The 22,361-nt window shown below is 39.1% G+C and overlaps 3 protein-coding genes across 4 annotated transcripts; 1 reads left to right on the forward strand and 2 right to left on the reverse strand.

Annotated features, from left to right (window-relative positions):
- The first annotated feature begins 379 nt into the window (after positions 1 to 379).
- On the forward strand, positions 380 to 3,697 carry LOC103435446 (vesicle transport protein GOT1-like). Of its 2 annotated transcripts, none has more exons than XM_070819910.1 (8): positions 380 to 558; positions 718 to 773; positions 906 to 952; positions 1,257 to 1,348; positions 1,486 to 1,566; positions 1,662 to 1,759; positions 1,848 to 1,929; positions 3,363 to 3,697. In XM_070819910.1, exons 3-8 carry the CDS (start codon positions 922 to 924, stop codon positions 3,399 to 3,401), a joined length of 423 nt encoding a protein of 140 aa, XP_070676011.1. In that variant the 5' UTR covers positions 380 to 558; positions 718 to 773; positions 906 to 921; the 3' UTR covers positions 3,402 to 3,697. The 2 variants fall into 2 exon arrangements, with proteins under 2 accessions (XP_070676011.1, XP_070676012.1); XM_070819911.1 differs by having other exon boundaries at positions 420 to 539.
- Positions 3,698 to 4,404: 707 nt separating this feature from the next.
- Positions 4,405 to 13,924, reverse strand: LOC103435447 (protein EMBRYO DEFECTIVE 1674). The gene is made up of 4 exons (XM_008373845.4): positions 13,659 to 13,924; positions 13,502 to 13,575; positions 12,695 to 12,839; positions 4,405 to 5,189 (listed from the first exon to the last, which is right to left on the reverse strand). Exons 1-4 carry the CDS (start codon positions 13,806 to 13,808, stop codon positions 4,542 to 4,544), a joined length of 1,017 nt encoding a protein of 338 aa, XP_008372067.3. The 5' UTR covers positions 13,809 to 13,924; the 3' UTR covers positions 4,405 to 4,541.
- Positions 13,925 to 14,966: 1,042 nt separating this feature from the next.
- On the reverse strand, positions 14,967 to 21,559 carry LOC103435448 (uncharacterized). Its single transcript, XM_008373847.4, has 4 exons — positions 20,253 to 21,559; positions 18,668 to 18,932; positions 16,304 to 16,481; positions 14,967 to 15,714 (listed from the first exon to the last, which is right to left on the reverse strand). Exons 1-4 carry the CDS (start codon positions 21,436 to 21,438, stop codon positions 15,163 to 15,165), a joined length of 2,181 nt encoding a protein of 726 aa, XP_008372069.1. The 5' UTR covers positions 21,439 to 21,559; the 3' UTR covers positions 14,967 to 15,162.
- Between the last annotated feature and the right edge of the window lie 802 nt (positions 21,560 to 22,361).

The raw sequence follows: 22,361 nt of genomic DNA on the forward strand, positions 1-22,361 counted from the left end.
TTAAAACTTATTGTAAGTTTACAAATGTCATCAACAAAAAAAGCAGTTCATTTGTTGCTAATACGTAACCAATAGCTGACATCATTATCACCATAACTCGTCGAAATTCCCATCACCTCTGCAATCCTCGGCAACGCCATCATTCACGGTAGAAGATTTCAATAATTTCTGGATGAGCTTACGAGAGGTATGAACGTAAAAATGTGTGTGTGAAGAGCATAAATATTTATTTTTTTAATTTTTTTTTGGTGGTTTGAAAAAATATAGTAAGAAAAGTGGTGATGTTGTCTAGCCAATAAAACTGGAATAACGCCTATTGATTTCATCACCCGCGCATTTTAGTGGGACCATTTCTTGTTCGTCTAAAATACGCCATGGCACTGACCTTCACATTACTTAACCTCTCTCCCCTTTCTTCCTTTGTTTTGAAGCAGCAGAAAACCAAGTACGTACGTGTTTGTCACGCGCCATCCTTCTCTCTCTCTCTCTAACAAACCATTTCCGCTCCAACCGTCTCAGTCTGCATCACACTCTCATAGGTTATCTCTCTCGCTCGCTGTAAGACTCGACGCTCTTAAACTCTGTTTGGTTGCCGAGAAAAACCCTCGGAAAATAATAAAAAAATGAAATATTAGGGCTCGATTTTGACTTTCGCTTCCCGGCTTTCTTCCCGGGAACCAATCGGAGCTCTGACTGATCGGAATTTCTCTTCTACAGGTCCTCGTAAGATCGTTGTCGTGAAGCCGTGTTGGTTTGCGTCAGATTTCTTCAAGGTGAGTGTTGCCGCATCCATTTGTTCTGCGATTCTAAGATTCTCAATCGAAGCCCTAATTTTTGTTACCTTCCGATTCGCTTCCATTGATTCGTTTTAATAGATCTGCTAATTTCGGTGTTGGTTTTTGCAGTGAATTTACAGCGAAAATGGTTTCCTTCGAGATGAATGATAGAAAAAGTGAGTAATTTTAGTATTTTTTGCTTCTCGTTGTTTTTCAAGAGATTTGGATACTTTTGATTACGCTGTTTGATCAATATATTCATATGTATCTTGTTTAGTGAACAACTTGTTACATTTGGATGCTTTTAATTACTTTGTTCGATACGTGTATTATGTAATCTTGTTTATGTGATTAGTTTGTTTTTGGTAATACTGATAATTAATTATTTGAAAACTGGAAAGATAATTTAGTGAATCTAAGACACGAGATGTCTGTTACGATATTCTCCAATCTAAATTGTTGTTTGTGCAATTGGAACAGAGATTGGACTAGGATTGACTGGATTCGGTATATTTTTCACGTGCCTGGGAATGGCTTTCTTCTTTGACAAGGGATTGCTTGCAATGGGAAATGTAAGTGTCTTTTATAATTAATACCAAGGCTTCTTGCTCTTTTCTCTCTGGTTGTAGTTGTACCTTTTATTGTTTTAGTCATTGTTCTACTTGATCCGCGTGTTAACACTGCTCATTTGTTTGTGGTATTTAATCAGATCCTCTTCTTGTCAGGGGTGACTTTAACCATTGGATTTAAGCCCACGATGCAATTCTTCATGAAACGTCAAAATTATAAGGTTTATGACGATTAACCTTTCTCTCCATGCGCGCATGTTTGTCCGTACATGTATAACTTTTGTCTTTAACCAGGTTTTTTCCTTTAACTGTACAGGGAACAATTTCTTTTGGTGTTGGCTTCTTCTTTGTGATCATAGGGTGGCCTATTATTGGCATGATTTTGGAGGCATATGGGTTCATCGTACTCTTCAGGTCTCTAGGATTTTTTAATATGATCTTTTTGCATACTAATAAATTGATTTCTTCATATATGAAGTTGCTGATGGAATGTGTTGTGCAGCGGCTTCTGGCCAACACTGGCAGTTTTTATTCAGAAGATTCCAGTTCTTGGCTGGCTGTTTCAACAGCCATATGTTAGATCGGTATGTTTATTTGCTATTAATCATTCATAATAGTGGATTAATTTTATGCAATGTCTGCTCCAATTGCACATTCATGAAAACTATTAAAGTCAAAACTGGGAAGTCCTTGTGTCTTATTTGTTTTAATAACACGATTTACATCTGTATTTGGCATGGGGGTTAGCCTAGCCATTTTTCTGTTCTTAGAACCCTGGTCAATTATTGTTAAGCATGAAGACGAACGTATAGGAATGAGGAGCGCATTGTTCAGTACTAAGAGATTATTTGACGTGACTGATAGATAATGCAAACTTGAGCCTTTTTGCCTTAAGCTGGATAGTAGTTACAAAAGTAAGAGACCGTGTTCATTACACACCCTTCTTTTTCTAATAATCTAAAAACTTCATTGAAAGATAATTTGCTTTCTTTCTTCATTTGTAAAGGAAACTCTTAAAGCACAAAAGACTCGTATTCAACCTTATCTTCATTTCTCATCTTGTGAACAATTCTCAGCTTCTTTTGTTGGCAATTTTCGTAATCATAACTGTTTAGATCATTAGTCATAGTGAATTAGTTTCAAACACAAGTGAAGCACATTTTTTTTTCTCAAAAACAAAGAGTACACTGATATAATTAAGATAAGAGCAGTTCTTGATTTTTATGTATTGTCTTAGGATTATGCTATCATTTTTGTGAAAGCTGTTACTTTTCACTCTTTTTCGTAAGTCGAGAATTGTATTTCTTTTATGTCTTGGTGTTTGACTTGGAGAACTAAAAATGAATGAAATATCAAAAGGCAAAGGGTTAATTGACACATGGTGTTTCAGCAGGTTAATTGGATTTACCTGGAAACAAATTTGAAAGAGCTTTGAACCTTTTTTATAGTAATAAACAGGACATATTTGTCATGTTTCTTAACGTATTTTGTCCGAATCATGTTTAGTTTGACCAGTTGTTGCTTTAGTCCTAAATAGAGTAATGGTTGTAAGATTAATTATGGGGTTAAGTTATTACCTTGTGATTTGCTTAAAATTTCTTAGATTCTTGGAAGAATCACTTGCAATATTCACTTGGCTTAGATCCATGCCTAGTTCCATCTTTGATTTATACAACCTTCCAACAGAGGAGTCGAAGAATTTCGGCATTATGGTCCAAAAGCTTTAATTCCCTTTCTAGCTAGTTGGCCTATTTCATGTCCAATACAAATTTTCCTTGGTACCGTAGAGTCTCTACCCTTTAGGTGGTAGCACTTTATCAATATATATCATATATGACGCTGGCACCTCCTCGCACGACAATAAGTTCAAATAATCGAGGGTATAGTCTGTCTGTCTGTGACTCTATATGTTTATATTAGTATTTCTTCTTGCCTGAATATGAGCTTTATCTGTGCTATTCCCATTGCAATTAGATGACTTGTTTGTGTTTACCCCCTATCCCACTCTGATGTGCAGGTCTTTGACCGATATCGTGGCCGACGGGTGCCTGTGTAAGCAAGGAAACAGAGTGCCACTAATCTGCGGGCTGGCGAACCTGTAATTTCTTGTAAAATACTTTTTAGATGGCGCAGCATAATTCTTTTTATTCAGTTTCCAAAGTGACCGTAGGAAATGATCTCAGTGAATGGGCTTTTATCTTTTACCAAGAAGAAAAAAAAAAAAAAAAAAGTTGAAAGTTACATATGAGCTTTATGTGCACTATTTTGTCTTGGTTTTGCTTATTTTGTTACCTTTGCTAAGTGTAAAATTCTTAGAAAAAACATTTCAAATAACTATCTAATGTTTGGAAACTTGGGAATCTATCATGTCACTAGTGTGTTTAAAATATTAGTATAAGTGGAAATATTGATGGATCGGTATCGATTGTTTTCGATAAAATGGTTAAAATTTAAAATTATACTTTAGGGAATGTTAATTATTGTTGGTTTAAATGAAATATAAAAAACAAATTCGATATTTAATTGATATGTCGAAAATTTCGAAGAAATTTGTTGACTTTACCCCCTCTTGTCATCTCCTTTTCCGATTTTGTCAATATTTTACGGAAATATTAACAAGAAATTCCTAACACTCCATATCACTAGCATGAAGTGATGATGTGAAGAAATACTAAAGCTTTTTCACCCTTACGTGGTCTATGGGACCCTAAATCTCCAAATCAACCCCTTGTACCCAGTAAACTGAAGTTTAACCTGGCTAATAGGGATCCATTTGAAGATTCAGAATACATATTTGGAATGCTCTAGAATTTACTTCTGCTCAAAACACTTTTATTTTTATTAGGCGTGCATAGAAATCTTCAATAAAAATCCAAATGGAAGTGATCCTGAGGAAGCACACGTTAGTACTTCTCAAAAAAGCAATTCCCAGTTCCTTACAAACTATAATCACTTTTAGCTTTATGTCAAAACATTGTCGAAAGGGCTTTTGGTTATTTAGAAGCGCTATAGCCATTCTAATGACACTGATATAGATTACTAATATGCATACAGGATCGTAACGTAACGGACCATCTTTGTAACATCAAGGGTGAGAAGAAAACTCAACTGCGAAGCTTTCGATTTTTTTACAGACGATAGTAAGTGTAGCATTCGTCGAAGGATCAAAATACATTGAAATAGCCCATTCCAGCATTTATTGTGTTTCGCCCTTCGATTTTTTTTCCTTGTTGCGGCGTTGCCTTTGACGGAAAAGCTGGTGGGCTACAGCTTTCTTCTGGTCATGTGTTTTTGTGTAATCTTTCCTTCTTGTCGTTCTTGGGTGGAAAACATTCCCAGTCATGCTTCTTCTAGTCATGCTTCTTGTGAGAACACCTACACTACAGCTAGGCGGAATCTTGCGAATTTTCTTATTTTCTTCTGTCATCGGGTTCTTGTCCTCCTTAACCTTAACCTTCTTATGCTTAGCTGGAGTTTCAGTTGTTCCAGAATCCACATTTGGCACTGGACTACGATTTTCCATCTTTAAACCGATTGGTGATCCGGTATGACCAGAAGCATTGTCCCTGGATGTTTTCAGTATATCACTGAAAATGCTCTTTACTAGTGAACAATAATCAGAGTCTCCAAAATTTAAAATTGACAGATCACGTGCCCTTGTCACTGGTAGATCATCTAAAGAGAATGGTAAAGAGTTACTCTCGTTGGTTCCTGAAGAAACGTTGAACTTTTTATAAGCTGAATTCCTCATTGAAGAAACTATGTCGGTTGAATTGTCACCCGTGACAACAGCAGCATATTCCTCCCAGTCAAAAGGAAATCCAAGAAGAAAGTGATCGTATAGCTGACAGATTAGAAGGCATAATGTTAAGTTCACTAGGAAAGTTGGAAGAAACCTTAACCACTAACTTATATCTTCAGAAGTCCCGACAAAATATTAACTATATCAATTCAATCATAGAGGAGTGCTGACATTTTCATTCGTTTATTTTTATCAAACAGGGTTATGAAGAGTTAGAACATAGTAATCCCCTAGTCAATGACAGTACCTACTTGTGACGGGGCATCTCCTATTTTTTTTCAGTCCCTTGCATTTAGGCCTCGTTTGGTGTCTAGGATTGGATTGTAATGGATAACCCACTATGAAAAATCATTCGTAGTTTGTTGGAGGAAGAAGTTAAAATTATGTCCCGAATCCTGCTTGAAGGTAACCCACTCAAAATGAAAACTCATTCGCCTCCACCTTCAATATACCTTGAATTTTATGAATTAAGAAACTAAGTGGGTTGGTCTTAAGGCAAAGGATCTAGAAAACTCAGGGTTTAAGCTTTGGTATTCGGGCACAAATAGAACGAGAAACGGTATTGGCATCATTGTGGACAAGACCTTGACACAAGATGTTGTAGATGTCAAGAGGGTAGGAGATAGAATCATGGCAATCAAGATTGTAATAGGACAAGAACTCATCAATGTGATTAGTGCGTACGCACCTCAAGTAGAGTTGGATACGAGTTCGAAGGAGAAATTTTGGGAAGACCTTGGAGACTTGGTGCAAGGAATTGCTCAGACGGAGAAGTTATTTATAGGAGAAGATTTAAATGGACAAGTGGGCAGGGAGACAGGCAACTATGGAGGTTTTCATGGTGGCCATGGTTTTGGGGAGAGAAATGAGGATGGGGAAGCTATCTTGGATTTTGCAATGGCATATGATCTCTTTTTAGCCAACACCTTCTTTAAGAAGAGAGAAGAACATGTGATCACCTACAAGAGTGGGTCGTCAAAAACACAAATAGATTTTCTTCTAATGAGGAAAGGGATCGTATAACTTGTAAGGATTGCAAAGTTATACCGGGGGAGAGCTTGGCTAATCAACATCGCTTGTTGGTGATGGATGTACATATCAAAAGAGTGAGAAAAAAGAACAAGACTTGGAAGTGCCCAAAGACTAGATGGTGGAATCTAAAAGGAGAAAAACAAGTCATTTTCAAAGAGCAAATAATCACCCAGTGTGTGGGATAGAGAGGGGGAAGCTAGCCAAATGTGGGATTCCATGGCTAGCTGTATCCGAAAAGTAGCAAAAGAGGTATTAGGAGAGTCCAAGGGCTTTGCTCCACACCAAAAGGAATCTTGGTGGTGGAATAAGGAGGTACAAACAAAGGTGAAGGCTAAGAAGGAATGTTGTAAAGCCTTATATAAGGATAGGACCGATGAAAATGGTGAAAGGTATAGAAGAGCGAAGCAAGAGGCGAAGAAAGCTGTGAGAGAAGCTAAGTTAGCGGCTTATGACGATATGTATAAGCGACTAGATACCAAAGAAGGAGAGTTGAATATCTATAAACTAGCTAGAGCAAGGGAAAAGAAGACAAGGGACCTAAACCAAGTGAGGTGCATCAAGGATGAGGATGGAAAGGTTTTTGCTACAGAGAACGCGGTCAAAGACAGATGGAGAGGTTATTTTCATAATCTTTTCAATGAAGGACATGAAAGGAGTACTCCTTTAGGGGAGTTGAGTAACTCAGAAGAGTGTAGAAACTACTCCTTTTATCGTCGAATCAGGAAGGAAGAAGTGGTTGTAGCTTTGAAGAAGATGAAGCATAGAAAAGCAGTGGGCCCAGACGATATACCGATTGAAGTGTGGAAAGCCTTGGAAGAGACAGGTATAGCATGACTCACTGACCTTTTCAATAGGATTTTGAAAACGAAGAAGATGCCAAACGAGTAGCGAAAGAGCACCTTGGTGCCTATTTACAAGAATAAGGGCGACGTACAAAATTGCATGAACTATAGGGGTATTAAGCTAATGAGTCATACAATGAAGCTCTGGGAGAGAGTCATTGAGCATAGATTGAGGCAAGAGACACGGGTTTCGGACAACCAATTCGGGTTCATGCCAGGGCGCTCAACCATGGAGGCAATCTATCTCTTACGAAGATTGATGGAAAGATATAGAGATAGGAAAAAGGATTTACACATGGTCTTTATAGATTTGGAAAAAACGTATGATAGGGTCCCAAGAGACATTCTTTGGAGAATTTTAGAGAAGAAAGGAGTACGAGTAGCATATATCCAAGCTATAAAGGATATGTATAAAGGAGCAAAGACTGTTATAAGAACTCATGAAGGACAAACCGAAAGCTTCCCCATAACTGTAGGATTACATCAAGGCTCATCCAAATCCTTACCTTTTTGCGTTGGTAATGGATGAGTTAACAGGACATATTCAAGATGATATTCCTTGGTGTATGCTTTTCGCAGACGATATAGTGTTGATAGATGAAACTCAGGAAGGGGTAAATGCGAAGCTTAACCTTTGGAGAGAAGTGTTGGAATCTAAAGGTCTTCGCCTAAGCCGATCAAAGACAGAATATATGGAGTGCAAGTTCAGTGCAAATGGAGGACAAAATGAGTTAGGGGTGAGGATCGGAGATCAGGAAATACCAAAGAGCGACCGTTTTTGCTACCTAGGATCTATCTTGCAAAAGAACGGAGAATTAGATGGAGATCTCAACCATAGAATACAAGCTGGATGGATGAAGTGGAAGAGTGCATCCAGCGTGTTGTGTGATCGTCGTATGCCACTGAAGCTTAAGGGAAAATTTTATAGGACGGGAATAAGGTTGGCGATGCTGTATGGCACAGAATGTTGGGCGGTGAAGCACCAACACGTACACAAAATGGGTGTAGCGGAGATGAGGATGCTTCGTTGGATGTGTGGGCACACGAGAAAGGATAAGATTAGGAATGAGGATATCCGAGGTAAAGTAGGAGTAGCCGAAATTGAAGGAAAACTGAGAGAAAATCGGTTACGGTGGTTTGGACATGTGCAAAGAAGGCCTACTGACGCTCCGGTTAGAAGATGCGACTACGGGATAGAGGTTCAGGGCCGAAGGGGTAGAGGAAGACCTAGGAAAACTTTGGAAGAGACTCTAAGAAAAGACTTAGAGTACTTGGATCTAACGGAGGACATGACACAGGATCGAGCACAATGACGTTCTAAGATTCATATAGTCGACCCGACTCAGTGACTTGGATTTTTCAAGACTCCAATCGAGAAGTTTTCCCCACTCGGGAAATTAAGGGAACACTACCTCAACCTACATGCTCCACTCACAAAGCTTCAACATACAAGCTTCAACAAAAGAAAAATTCAAAGAACTTAGTGAAGAAGGTTTTGGTGTATTTAACACAATACGTTGAAATGAAACAAAGCTTATTTATTGATATCTCTAAGAAGTTACAAATATGTACATATACACGAGTCAAAATAAACAAACAAGAGGAGCCTTCACAAATGTTGCTTAGGAGAAGTCTCAGCAGTCGGCAGAGCCCCAGAAAGAGAAGGCACCGGAAGGGGATCATTCGGAGCCTCAGTACTGGACAGCACCCTAGAAGGAGGAGGCATCGGAGGTTGATCATTTGGAGCTTCATTACGCGGTACAGCCCCAGAAGACGAAGACAATAAATGCCTTTGGAACAAACCCACAAACCTCTGATGATCATGTAAAATCTGACCATCAGATTCCTTCATCTGGTCAAGCTTCCTCTTCATGTTTGTAGCATAGTCATGAGCGAGCCGGTGCAACTGTTTATTCTCATGCTTGAGCCCTCTAATCTCCTGTTTGAGACTCATCATTTCAGCCGCCAATGATTCAACTTGGCGGGTTCGAGCAAATAGGCGTTGTGCCATATTAAACACAGAACCTGCACACTGAACACTGAGAGCCAGAGAATCCTTAACAGCCAACTCATCAGACCGTTTGGAAAGTAGTCTGTTATCTTTGGGAGTGAGAAGGTTCCTGGCCACCACCGCAGCGGTCATATCATTCTTCATCACGGAATCCCCAACGGTAAGAGGACCAGTAGGGGATAAGAAGGATGGGCGCCATATGTTGTTTGGAGAAGGCGTGGCTGCCTCTTTAACAAGGTTCAAGTCAAAACGACGGTCGGAGGGGCCAGACATTTTCAAAGGTGTTGAAGAGAAAAGAGGTCGGACAAATCAAGATCTTAAAAATGCAAGAAGGGAGCTTCTACTGGTGGAGATTCAAGTGTGCTTTGGAACTTAATACCAGCCTCTATAAAAATCCGCACTCGATGGAGCTTCAGAAATCGAAGAGGCGCCTGCTCAGAAATCGAAAGGCGTTTGCTTTCTCAAAAGCTGAGCTGCTCAGAGACCACGAGGGCCGATCTCAGGAATCGAAGAGGCGTTTGCTTTCTCAAAAGCTGGGCTGCTCAAAGACCACGAAGGTCGATCGTAGAAATCGAAGAGGCGCTTGCTTTCTCAAAAGCTGGGCTGCTCAGAGACTACGAGGGCCGATCTCAGAAATCGAAGAGGCACCTGCTTTTTCAGCCTTGTCAGCACCTGTCACATGCACACTCAACTTTGCGGAAATTACGGGCATTCTGTCGAAGATTTCTAGTGAAGTAGAAAGCACGTGAATGTTATTGTTCAATCATTCACTTTCCACACGCAACATCAGCTCACGGGTACTACAGATAACTTTGCCAAAAATCTCTGACAAAGTTTAGACACGTGAAGCTTGCAGCTCCCATTACATCGCTATGACCAAGAAGGGTAAAAGAATAGCAAAGAAACGCACTAACAAAGTTTAGACACATAAATTTTGAAGGTCTAGCTACCATATTATTATCCACAAGGGTAAAGGAACAGGACAATTGCTGGATAATTGGAAAGTCCATGTGGGTCAACCTCTGTGCTCCGTGGCAAGGTAGACTAGCAAACAGGCCTAACCTTTACTCACATTCGAGAAAACACTCCCAACAAGATTGCTTGCTTCAAGATCGAAGAGGCACCGTCCTCCGAATCTCGAGAGCCAGACTCCCAACATGATTACTTTCTCAAAAAGCGACGAGACACCGCTCTCCGAATCTCGAGAGCCAGACTCCTAGCAGGATTGCTTTCTCAAAAATCGAAGAGGCACCGTTCTCCGAATCTCGAGAGACAGATCCCCGACAGGATTGCTTGTTCGAAAACCGAAGAGGCACCGCTTTCTCAACTTCGAGAGCCCTTTAGATAAAGCTTGTCTCTAATCCTCACACCGCTTTCTCAACTTCGAGAGCCAGATCTCCTTGGATAAAGCTTGTCTGTAATCTTCACACGTAACATCAGCTTTCCAGATACCACATACCACATACCACTTTTTCAAAATGCTCTGACAGAGTTAAAACACATGAAGCTGGCAGCTCCCACTACCGTGCTATGACCAAGCAGGGTAAAAGAATAGTATTACTCCTTGTTAGGGAGACTCCTATATATGTCGACCTCCATCCTCAACGGACAGGCGGACCTGCAAAAATGCTCAACCCTTCCTCATATTTGAGAGAGCACTCTCAACGAAGCCTCTCGAAATACTCAGCTTTCTTTCCCCCCGAGAATACCTCTGCAAACAAGCTACACTAGAGCAAGAATATCTCATATCATCAGGGTTAAAAGCAAGAGTATCCCATATCATGCTTTTTCCCTGTCTTTTCCTTTGGCCTTGTTCTTACCTGCAAGACAAGGAGAAAGAGAGCAATCAGTCAGCACTTGGAATCAAGCTTCCAGTCCGGAACTGACTGCCTGGAACCCCATTGCTCTCGAGTACTCATCTTCAACATCTTATGCTTCCCGAGAAGATACCATATTTGCCTGAGGAACAAATAAGGCAAGTGAGAAGGATACAAGGAAGCATGTGGAGACAAGCGCAACAGAACACATGCCGATACATCCACTACTTTGTCAACAACAAAAGTATCCCATATCAGCAGGGTCGAACGTACTCTAGATTTGATGGACTTGTTTTGACCCTCAAATTCTTCAGTCGGCCTTATACTCTGGCGGAAACAAGAAAACCCTCCAGCCCAATTCAAGAATAAGCCTGTGGAAAGTTACTTCTTCAAAAGCAAAAGTATCTCATATCACCTTTTCTCCTTTTTCTTCTCTTTATCCTTCATGCTACTTGCAAGATAAGGAGAAGGATAACAATCAGCCGAAACTCGAAATCAAACTTCTGATCTGGGACTGATTGCTTGGAGCTCTGATTGCTTACCTTGTCTGTCACCTCTTTCAGCAGATCCCCTAGCTCGGCGACTTGGGGGACTCCTACTACATGGTTTGTATCGCGCTTGACCAAGCCTGAAAGTACAAGTAAGCGTAAAGTGAAATTGATACATTACCTTGTGCATCTCCACCAGTTAAAGATACCATCCCTGAAGGGAGGAAGAGTACTTTCAAAGAAGATGCCACATCTACCTATGAGACAGATAAGGCAAGTGAAGACGATACCACACTTCGGTACTTAAAAGTTTCGTGATTACGAGATCATTTTTCTACAATATTTCCTAATGTCATTTGTACTAAATCATTCACTTGTACTCACTAAAGGAGAGCTTGAACCTATATACTGTGTAAACCCTTCACAATTAATGAGAACTCCTTTACTCCGTAGACGTAGCCAATCTGGGTGAACCACGTACATCTTGTGTTTGCTTCCTGTCTCTATCCATTTACATACTTATCCACACTAATAACCGGAGCAATCTAGCGAAGATCACAAACTTAATATTTAAGATGATATTCTTTGGTGTATGCTTTTCGCAAACGATATAGTGTTGATAGATGAAACGCAGGAAGGGGTAAACGCGAAGCTTAACCTTTGGAGAGAAGTGTTGGAATCTAAAGGTCCTCGCCTAAGCCGATCAAAGACAGAATATATGGAGTGCAAGTTCAGTGCAAACGGAGGCCTGGATGGATGAAGTGCATCCGGCGTGTTGTGTGACCGTCGTAGGCCACTGAAGCTCAAGGGAAAATTTTATAGGACGGCAATAAGGCCGGCAATGCTGTATGGCATAGAATGTTGGGCGGTGAAGCATCAACACGTAGGTGTAGTGGAGATGAGGATGCTTCGTTGGATGTGTGGGCACACGAGAAAGGATAAGATTAGGAATGAGGATATCCGAGGTAAAGTAGGAGTAGCCGAAATTAAAGGAAATATGAGAGAAAATCGGTTACGGTGGTTTGGACATGTGCAAAGAAGGCCTACTGACGCTCCGGTTTGAAGATGTGACCACGGAACAGAGGTTCAGGGCCGAAGGGGTAGAGGAAGACCTAGGAAAACTTTGGAAGATACCTTAAGAAAAGACTTAGAGTACTTGGATCTAACGAAGGACATGACACAAAACCGAGCGCAATGGCGTTCTAGGATTCATATAGCCGACCCCACTTAGTGGGAAAAGGCTTTGTTGTTGTTGTTGTACCAATCCATTCCAATCCTAGGCACCAAACGAGCACTTAGGGTTTAGGTTCATTTTTCTTAAGTCGAGAGGTAAGGTATACAAAAGGAAACTACATACCTCGGATGGAAAGCCATTTTGATGCGTGCGAGACCTATTTAAACAACCACTAACTGTGATCATGATCCCATCTACTGTCTCAAGAACAGTGGCCGAATGTCTCTTGGAAATTGCTGCTGAACAAAAAACTCTTACTCCTAGTCTCCTGTCGTACGAAAATACAAAAATGATATTCAGATGAAGAATAATTCTTAAGACATTCATCAGGACAGAAATGAGTTGAGTAACTAAGATGCAACATATTCCTGCACAAATCCAATGCCACAGATCGAACAAGAAAAGTTCAACAGCTGATCAGCGAAGTAATTTTCCATTCTGTATGTTATCCAAAACAACTGTCGCATATAGCAACACCGTCGCTCTATAGTTGGAGCTGGATAGTTTTCAAAATTGAAATACTAGTTTCACTCTCAAATTAGTAGTTTCCCAAGGCCTTTTCGCCACACGAAAGTGTAAGGGGAATCAAAAACTGGTTACACACACATCACAAAACTTATTTCAGAAAATTCTTGTCTTCTCAAACAATCATTAGACCAGGAAGACATAGCACAAAAGTAGGTTGGCTAATTGAACAGAGCAAAAAAAGTAAAATTTCGAAACATTCAAGCTGTCATAAACTGAATTGCTTTTACTTAAACCCCTAATTCTTCAAATTCACACTGAAAAAAACCGGAAACAACTCCGATTCCTTTCTGGGTTCCGTTTAGTTGCCTTAGAATTTTGAAATTCCTCAAGAACAAGCAAACATCTCAAAGCAAAATCAAACAGAAATAATAGAGTGAATAGTTACGAAAGAAAGGGTATTACTCTCTACAAGCAAATCCTCCAACGGCCAAGCCCTTTCCTTTACCCTTTACCAGCCACCAATCTTGCAACAAGACCTGTCAAAAATATCCAAAAAAATAAGAAAAATAATCGAAATCAAAATGTTGAAAAGAAGAAGAAGAATGCGTTGGGAATTCACCGATTTGACTGAGGCGGGTGTGATGGCGGTGCTCGAGAATGGGGTTTTGGGATTTCGGGCAATTGAATGGGGATCCCGATCATTTGCAGGCGTTTTCGGGTCCGGAGTTGCAGAGGCCGCCGCCGCCGCCTTTCTTCTTGTCGTAACCATTGCTGTGTCGGAGTGGCGGCAACTATTCAGTTTCGTCAGTAACAGTCCACTTAGTTTCAACTGAACGAAAAATTTAGACAAATATTAATTTCAATCCAAATATTCGGAAAATATGTTTTTAATTTCAATCCAAATATTCGGAAATAGAGTATTTATCAAATATAGTCAAATATTAATCTCTGATTTCAAAAATATCAGTTTTTATAAAAAAATTAAATATATTTAAAATATCATTTAAATAGACACAAATACCTTCAATTTATACAAATAACTAGTTGTTGATTAAAAGGTTCTTGTGCGATAATCAAGTGGTGGTTTCACTAATTTTTCTAATATGCACCCGAAGAACTTCTATTCCGTAAACCTTAAAATATGCTTTTTGCACTTTCTAAGAATACAATAAATCTCTCGATTCACTAGCACATTCAATGATAACCTTCAAAACAGAATCTGGATGCAGACAACACCCTTAATAATGCAAAGGTGGAAAATTAAATACGAAGCACATATAATCCAAAGGAAAATTGAGATAAATAATGTTACAAAAATTGACAGTTCATTCTTCCATAAATATTCAATCGAAGGGAGAAACTACAACAACAAAGAGAAAACATAGACGAGGAACAGTGCAAAAAATTAACCATCTACAATCATCTTCGTTTAGGGGTGCACAATTTTTCACCAACAATCGATGTCTTCACTAGGTCTCCTCCAATTTTAAGGTTTAGCTGTGAGCACTCTTCATCTAATAGGGTTTTTGTTTTTTAATTTATTAGGTTTAAAGTTTAAGGTATTTGTGTCTATTTAAGTGATATTTTAGATATATTTGAAAGTTTTTATAAAAACTTGTATTTTTAGAATTAGGGGCTAATATTTGACTATATTTGATAAATACTCTCGGAAATGAGTGAATCAATTTCAATTTTTTCGAATCGAAATTTCGGAATCTCGTAAACTCATGCTGATTTGAAATTTTCAGAATTGGGTTAAATTTGGAATTTTAAATTATGGAGTGCATGATCTCCAATTGTGTGAGTGGAATGAGGACCCTCCGGATCTTCTTTGTGGGGTGCCCAGAACACAAGGCAAAACATCACATGTAGTATTCCACCCGTGTTTTGGGCTCACGAAAAAATATCTGGTGGAGATGGAGACTGGTTCAAAAGCAAAACTCACAATCTTTTCTCAGTAAGATTGTTTATGGTACTACATTACTAATACAAAACATTACAGTGATAAAACTACTGAATAAATTAGGCTATTTGTATTGTAATGTGCAACGACTTTGAACCTTCAGGTAGTCTTGCTATAACTTCCAAGAGTACAAGATTTATTTAAAAGATTACAGCAAGCTTCAGTTTTCCGACTGCCCGAAATATCTACCTGAAATCGTGGCAAGAATGTTCAGCATTACTGCCTCGTCGTCAAGTGTAGACTTTGCAGCTCGCAAGGCAGCGCACTTCCTAAGCAGACTCCGAAGAGAAGCGCTGGTATCAGCATCTAGTGGCATATCAACTACCGCACAGAGTGCAAATAGCCACAGGCAATCATTCCTTGACAGAGTAGTCATGTCCTCTACCGCTTTTATGCGTTTTCTCAACATTGACACTCGAGCTACAGAGTCCATTTTTAAGATCACCGACAACAAGGGGGTGTCGCTGGAACTTTGAGTCACACAAAGCTTGGGACTTGAGTTCTCGGCAGGAAGTGAGGCATTATTTTCTGAATTAATTGACAAGGATGGCTGATCTGTGGAGCTCCCAACGATGGAACAGTCCTGAAGCCAGTTGAAGTCAACTTCCTTGGATTCTACATTAAGTAACTTTTCAAATTTTCCATGAAGAATAATGTTTGATTGGGGACCTCGAGACGTGCTTGCATGAGAACCCTCAAAACCAGACAGAGCCTGAAATTCAGATAAAAGTATAAGTCAGAAAATGAAGTCAGCTCTCATTTAAGCAAAGGCATTACCTTGCCGCCTTATGATCCCTAGTTTATCAAACGTTCTCAAATCTTTTTCGATATAAATAAATTCAAGAAAGCTCGGCTCTTAGTTTTGGAAAAGAATGTTGAAAAAGAAAAAAGAATTGCCAACATGTACACCTTTCTTCCAGCTTTATGATGCATTTCCTATTCTTCTGAAGAACACGACTAAAATAAAAATTGTCCTAATCAGCAGACATCACTAAAATGCATTCCCTACCCTCCACATTCATAACGATTTTGGCTCCCGACTGAGTCTACCAAAACTAGAAACATCTTGTGGCAGAAAAACGGAGATATTTCAAAAATATTGAGCAAATTAATACAAAGAATGCAAAGAAGGGGGAAAAAGATTTCCATGCAAAAGGATTTCAACTGTTGTGATCAATAATAAGGGAAGTGAACTAAAAAAAGCAGAGCTGACCAACTTTTAATCAATTTTCATGTTTACTATGCCAATAATTAGTTCTCGTATGGGAAGTGGACGAAGAAAAATTAGGAGGCGAACATACCAGCCTTAGCTCTGAAAATTCCGCAAGAAATGCATCCTCCCACTGTTTCAGGGGCATGAATTGTTCTGGACACTTGGCAATCTCAGGAATCTTGGGCATATAAGCACTCTGCTCCTTGTTAAATTTACTTCTATCAACCTTGGCTATCTTCACTTTCGGAATTTGGGCAGCTTCCCACCTAAGAAAGAGAGACAAATACCATTAGTACAATTATCACTTTCAAACTTACTCAGGATTACCACATGACTACCTAAGCACATCCCCTTATACATTGATCTAAGGACAATGGAATCAAATAAAAAAAAACATTCTGAGTCAAACAGGTTTCTCACAGAAGGAAAAAGTAATTAAACCAACCTATTAAATCTATTTAAAACATTTCAACAATTAGAACTCATAAGAAGCTGAGAGACAGAGAGCGATTCAATAGTTTCATCTCCATCAAGTCTTTCTAATGTGTCAAAATTTTAGTTATAGAGGCTTCTTTATGGTTCAAATATCGCTTCAATGCATTTGATTAACACATAGGCTCACCATATGACATGTTGACTTCGACCTCTACACAATTCCTGACAGCCAAACTTTAACAACTTTTGGCAAAAAGCTCTCAGTGGATGCACCGCATTTCAGATGCTTTAGCTAATAGGTGATCTGGACTGAAGATATGGACCACTGATCTATGTTCTAACACTCTCGCTTAACCTTGGGCTCTCTAGTTATGAAATTGAACATAAATACGAAGAGTGTTGCAGGGATTTAAACACAGAGATCTTCCACTCTAAGACCATGTGAGTTTTATTGGTTTGCAACTGTTTCTAAAATCTTAAGCTTGCCTACATAATGCAGAGAAGGAAACCTTGTTTGAATCTTCCTCCTCAATGGGGTGTATGTGCAAAAGAGATTCTGAATGTCTGAATCATTTAATGCTTTATTGTCCAGCTGCGTATTTTTCGAGGATAACGCTGCTATGGGGGTACAGATTGAGTTGGCAAATCCCAGCTTATTATGCATTACTTTGTGAGAAGAATACTATTTTACGGAGGGGCAAAAAGGGCATGGTGATAGGAAGACGTGGTTCTGTAGTGGCAATATTTTGTTTGTTTGAATGGAGAGAAATAGAACTCTTGAGGGATGTGGACCGTTTGTGGGACACATTTGTTTCTGGACAACTGACGAGCTTCAACTTCCTCAGATTTCAAGGACTTTCATGCTATCTCATGTGTATTAGTTGCCCTTTGTTTTCATTGGTTTTCTGTTTTGCTGTTCTTTAGTTGGGTGTAGTTTAAGGAACTCCTTGTCCCCTGTTTTGTAATTTCCTCATCTTTTCAATGACAATCTTTGTTTCTTATCAATGAAAATCTAAGTTTTTTTAAGATAGGCAACGGTCCTTTAATGGATGAAAAATGAATATGGTGACAAGGGTTGAAAGATGTAACATTAATCCCAAGGATGTACGATCCTTCAGTTGAATCAATAAAATTTGTATTAAGCATCAACGAAGAACATCACAGAAAAGAAGGCAAAGAATAAACAAAACCATACTGAGTTGATCAATATTATAGAGGACAAGAAAGCATGGTAGAAAAGATATTGCTTAAACGAATAAGGCCTTGTGGTTTACGATGAATAAAAGGATTTAAGCAGGGAAACAATAGAACTGTTACCATGACTCCAGAAATCACTCCTAGAGAGAAACATATACTCGCTGAAAATTCTCAAAACGCAATCATGTCATAAAAAAAATTATCAATGACTCCAGAGTCCAGACATACGATTAACCTAAACATACATTGGACTAAAATTAACTCATGACTCCAGACACACAATTATCCAAGATTCAGAGTGGTTCTAATGGTGCCCTTGGTAAACTTTTAAAGGCAGCTGCCACTTATGCCCATCAGAATATATATAACACAAGGAAATCTGATCCTATGATTTTGTATCTTTTGCATGCCAGAAAGACTCCCAAAGACACAGTAATGTAGGATCTACTATAGAAATTATAACAATATGTTCGGACAATAATCTCTGTTGTAACTAGTAATCCCAAGCAACCAATCACCCTTGGCAACCAATGTTCAACCCCTGGCGTATACACCATTTCCATTATCAACTTACACATGTACCAGGTTTGACCAACAGAAATTCATACCTCAATGTTATAAGACGCTTGTCTGTATCATTTCCTATAGCAGCAAGAAAAATTACTCCTATTACTCTTTTTCCCATATTTATTTTTACTCTTTTTCCTATATTTCTATTGGTTTTAAGGCCATGTTAAAGCCTACTTCCTGGAGGCAGTTAGCATTATCAATCAGGAACTGAGGGAAACAGGATTGGATAGACATGACCATACAATTATACCTGACACGCCTAAGATACTCAAGTCCATCTTCTGGTGAACCAGACTCAAAATTGGGTTCTCCATCAACTGCAAAGGCAGGTCTCTGAATGCTAGCATAATCTTCGTCACTGTCATAATCCTCAGTGCACTCTTTTTCTTGAAATGGGTGGCCGTCTTCATCAGTAGCACTGTAACTGCAAAAAGGGTCCAGGGCACTTGCATCTTGAGTTTCATTATTCACCAAGTTTTCTAATTCAATGTCCACATTTTCCGAAAATGATTCCCCTGAAAGTAATCACAAAAACCTTAGCAATCAAACAAATGTAGAAGCAACTGATTTGATCCAGACAAAAGAAGATGGGAACTTTTTATCTTTTAGTCTGACATCGGTAGAAGTAAAGGAAAACAGGTTCAAGAAACTCATTTCATTCAACTATGCAATCGAAGCAATTGTACTTCACATGGGATATCATTTTACTACTGTTCATCTACAGAAAGAATTATGTACCAACATCTAACTATGTTTCACAAACTAGAAGACCAAAAGCAAGAATTTCCGTGTACAAGGACTGCATACAAGTAGTACACAGAACAACTCCCTATCAAGGACCTAAAGTCACAAAAGAAGAAACATATGTCGAGAAAGTGGACATCAAGTCATTTGCAGGTTGCTTTGGGCCATTCTTCAACGTACAAAGATATTCATTTGATTCCACCTTCCCCTTGAAGCAATGGCACCTGTGCACAACAGAAATTGAACCCATCAAATTGACACAATCAGAGCTAAGAAGAACAAGAAAAAAGGCATCCGAAGGAACTCAGAAGTTTCCACAAATGGACTACAAGAACGGAAGAAATTTTTTTTTGTGAAGTTTAAGAGCTGCACTCTTGAAAATAAAGGACTATGAGTGTAACCAGGAACAGAAAGACAAAGATTGAAAATTTCATGGGGAAAAAGAGAAAGGAAAAACTGTTCATATGATCATATCCCTTGCCACTTATTGCCTCTGTGCCTACTAAACTCACCCAAGAAATAACAAAACGGCTAGCTTCCCTTAAAGGGTGAGTTTGTTTGACCTCTATCATTACATTGACAGATACCAAGGCAAGTAAGGTCACACCCAAACAACCCTTTAATGGTAAAAATGCCAACAGGCAGAATAAGCAGTTCAGTAAAATGTTCACTTTATCACAAAGACATGCATTCATGAAGAATGCCTTGCTATAGCAAAACGAACTATATACATAAATTAAGAATGCTTTGCTGCGAAAACTCATTCTGTAAGGTTCTTCCAATGATATGCACTATAATTGAAATTTATAAACGAGTCATGCAAGGACGCGGAGTATAAGCTGCAAGGTTCTAATTACGAAAACAACAAAACAAAACGATTCAATAACTATTTGCAGACCTCCATACTTAGTACAATTACTAGCACATATAAGTTACAAAAAAAATAATTTAAACACAGGCTCACACTGAAAAATAATTAACTCATTAAACAAGTTACTAGTAGATAAAGTTTCTTACATCAAACAACAGAGTTTTAATAACAATTAGGACATAAATTAACAAAAGAAAGCATATCAAGCAACAGTACTTACCAAGAATACCAGGTCCCGCTTCCATCTTCTCAAAGCGTTTGCGATGCTCAAAGTTATTGTGGGTGTTCTTCTGTTGCTTAGCACTTGCCATATCATCATACTCCTTTGCCACGACTGGCCCAAGGCCACTGTATATATCCTTCCACAGTTTCTTCTGTTCCACCACATTGACATACCTCATGGCCTCCAACTCCTTCCTCGAGTAACTGATCTTGGTTCCTTTCCCTTTCTCAAAACTCAGGCTACTAGCTTCAACCAGACAATGCGCCACTTTTTCCTTTTCCCCCACATCGACAAACCGCATGGCCTCCAACTCCTTCCTCGAGTAAATGATCTTGGTTCCTTTCTCTTTCTCTAAACTCAGGCTACGAGCTTCAACCAGACGATTCGCCACCTTTTCCTTTCGCGCTGCAGCTCTTGCTTTTTTCCCATTCATTTCTTGCTTTGCATTCTTGTTTCCATTCCTCTGTGCACAACCCAACTCCTTCCCACGGCCATTGCCAGGGAGTATCATCAATGCAGTATCATCAATTACTTCAATCTTGAAAGAACCAACAGACCCATCAGCAGCAGTTTTCACCTGCGCCTTCTCTGCAGGCGCAAGCATTGCTTCCACTTCCTCCAGTAATTGCTTCTTCTTCGCTTCCAGGGAGCTCTGAGATTCCGCTGCTTTTTCGAAAGACTCAGTTGCAGACTCCGTTTCTTGCATCAACTTTTGAATGCCAGAGAAACCCACTTCGCCTTCACCCTTCTTCTCATCATCCAGAGTCTTTGCAGTCTCAGTTGTCACGAATTCACCATCAGAAACAAGACCCACCTCGCAATTTCCCATGAAATCTTGGGCAACTCCATCAGATGCAGGAAACCCAGAAACGAAACCCAAAGATACGAGCTTTTCATTCGCAGAATTGGGAATTTCTTGAAGTTCTTCAAGATGGGTCTCAGAGACTTGGCCGTGAGGTGAACTCTTGTCCTTCTTGGAGGACTCGGAGACCAAACAAGGAGAGCTCTTTTCGATGAAGTCTGCGTCTTGTTTCAGAGGAGAAACGATCTCAAACGAGTGGCTATCTTGTTCTGGAATTGCAGACGGAGAATCAGAGCGTTGCGGGAGAGTTTGGGTTTCTTCGGAATCTTTGATTGTTCGCTTGAAGCCGACGCATGTATCAGAATCCATATCATCTGCCATAGCTTTGGGGACAGAGAGAAATGGACAGAGAAGGGGAGAAGAGAGTAGCTTTGGGGACGAAGAGAGATGGAGAGAGAGAGAGAGAGTCTGTTAAAAGGTTCGTTTCTGAGGAGCGATGAAGTATGTAATGCTCCTGGACATTTTCTCTTTCTCGAAAAAGGGTTTAGGGTTTAGCGGCAACTCAACCCAGACCCAACCCAAGCCCAAGCCCAATTCATTATGAATTATTCAGACTTCGTATTTTATATTTTTACATTTAGGTTTTTTTTTTTTTAAACAATTTAACTCTTTCATATTTACTAATCTGTTTAATGACCATTGCGTTTTCAGTTTTAAAAACACTCAAGTTGGGGATGAATTTAATCTTCGTATTTTAGATTACAATTTATTCTTTTAGTTTACTAAAGGTACTTGGCGTTCCAATTCAGTCCCAAACATGCACTTTTCAGACTGAGAAAGCAAAACTGCTTGACGTTACTTATCAAAACTCATTAAAGCTCGATTCGCATCATTATGCTCGATAAAAGGAAAAAAAATTTCCAAAGGTAGAATTTATTAAATTCATAGTCAAATAGAAACATTTACAACCTCATCTATTATGTTAAACAAAAACTCAGGCTTAAAGAATCCCACAAGAAGGAATTAGAGAAGGTCTAATAGAAAAATATTAGAAGGGGAAAATACTTCGAAGATGAACTTATTCTCATGCAACAGTCAGGAATCTTATTTCTTTCAATTTTTTATTTTTTTTTTGTTTTTTGGTTTTTCGTTATTTATTTGAAGCAACTTTTTCTTCCATAGTGCGAAGCAATGAGAGGTCTAAAAATTAATAGTTAGATTTTGCATATAGGAATTTAATGGATCTTTAAAGGTTAAATCTTGCATAAAACTCATACTATTGAAGGGTACATACCATTGTAACA

Source organism: Malus domestica, chromosome 04 (assembly GCF_042453785.1).
Source record: "Malus domestica chromosome 04, GDT2T_hap1".
NCBI classification, from domain to species: Eukaryota; Viridiplantae; Streptophyta; class Magnoliopsida; order Rosales; family Rosaceae; genus Malus; species Malus domestica.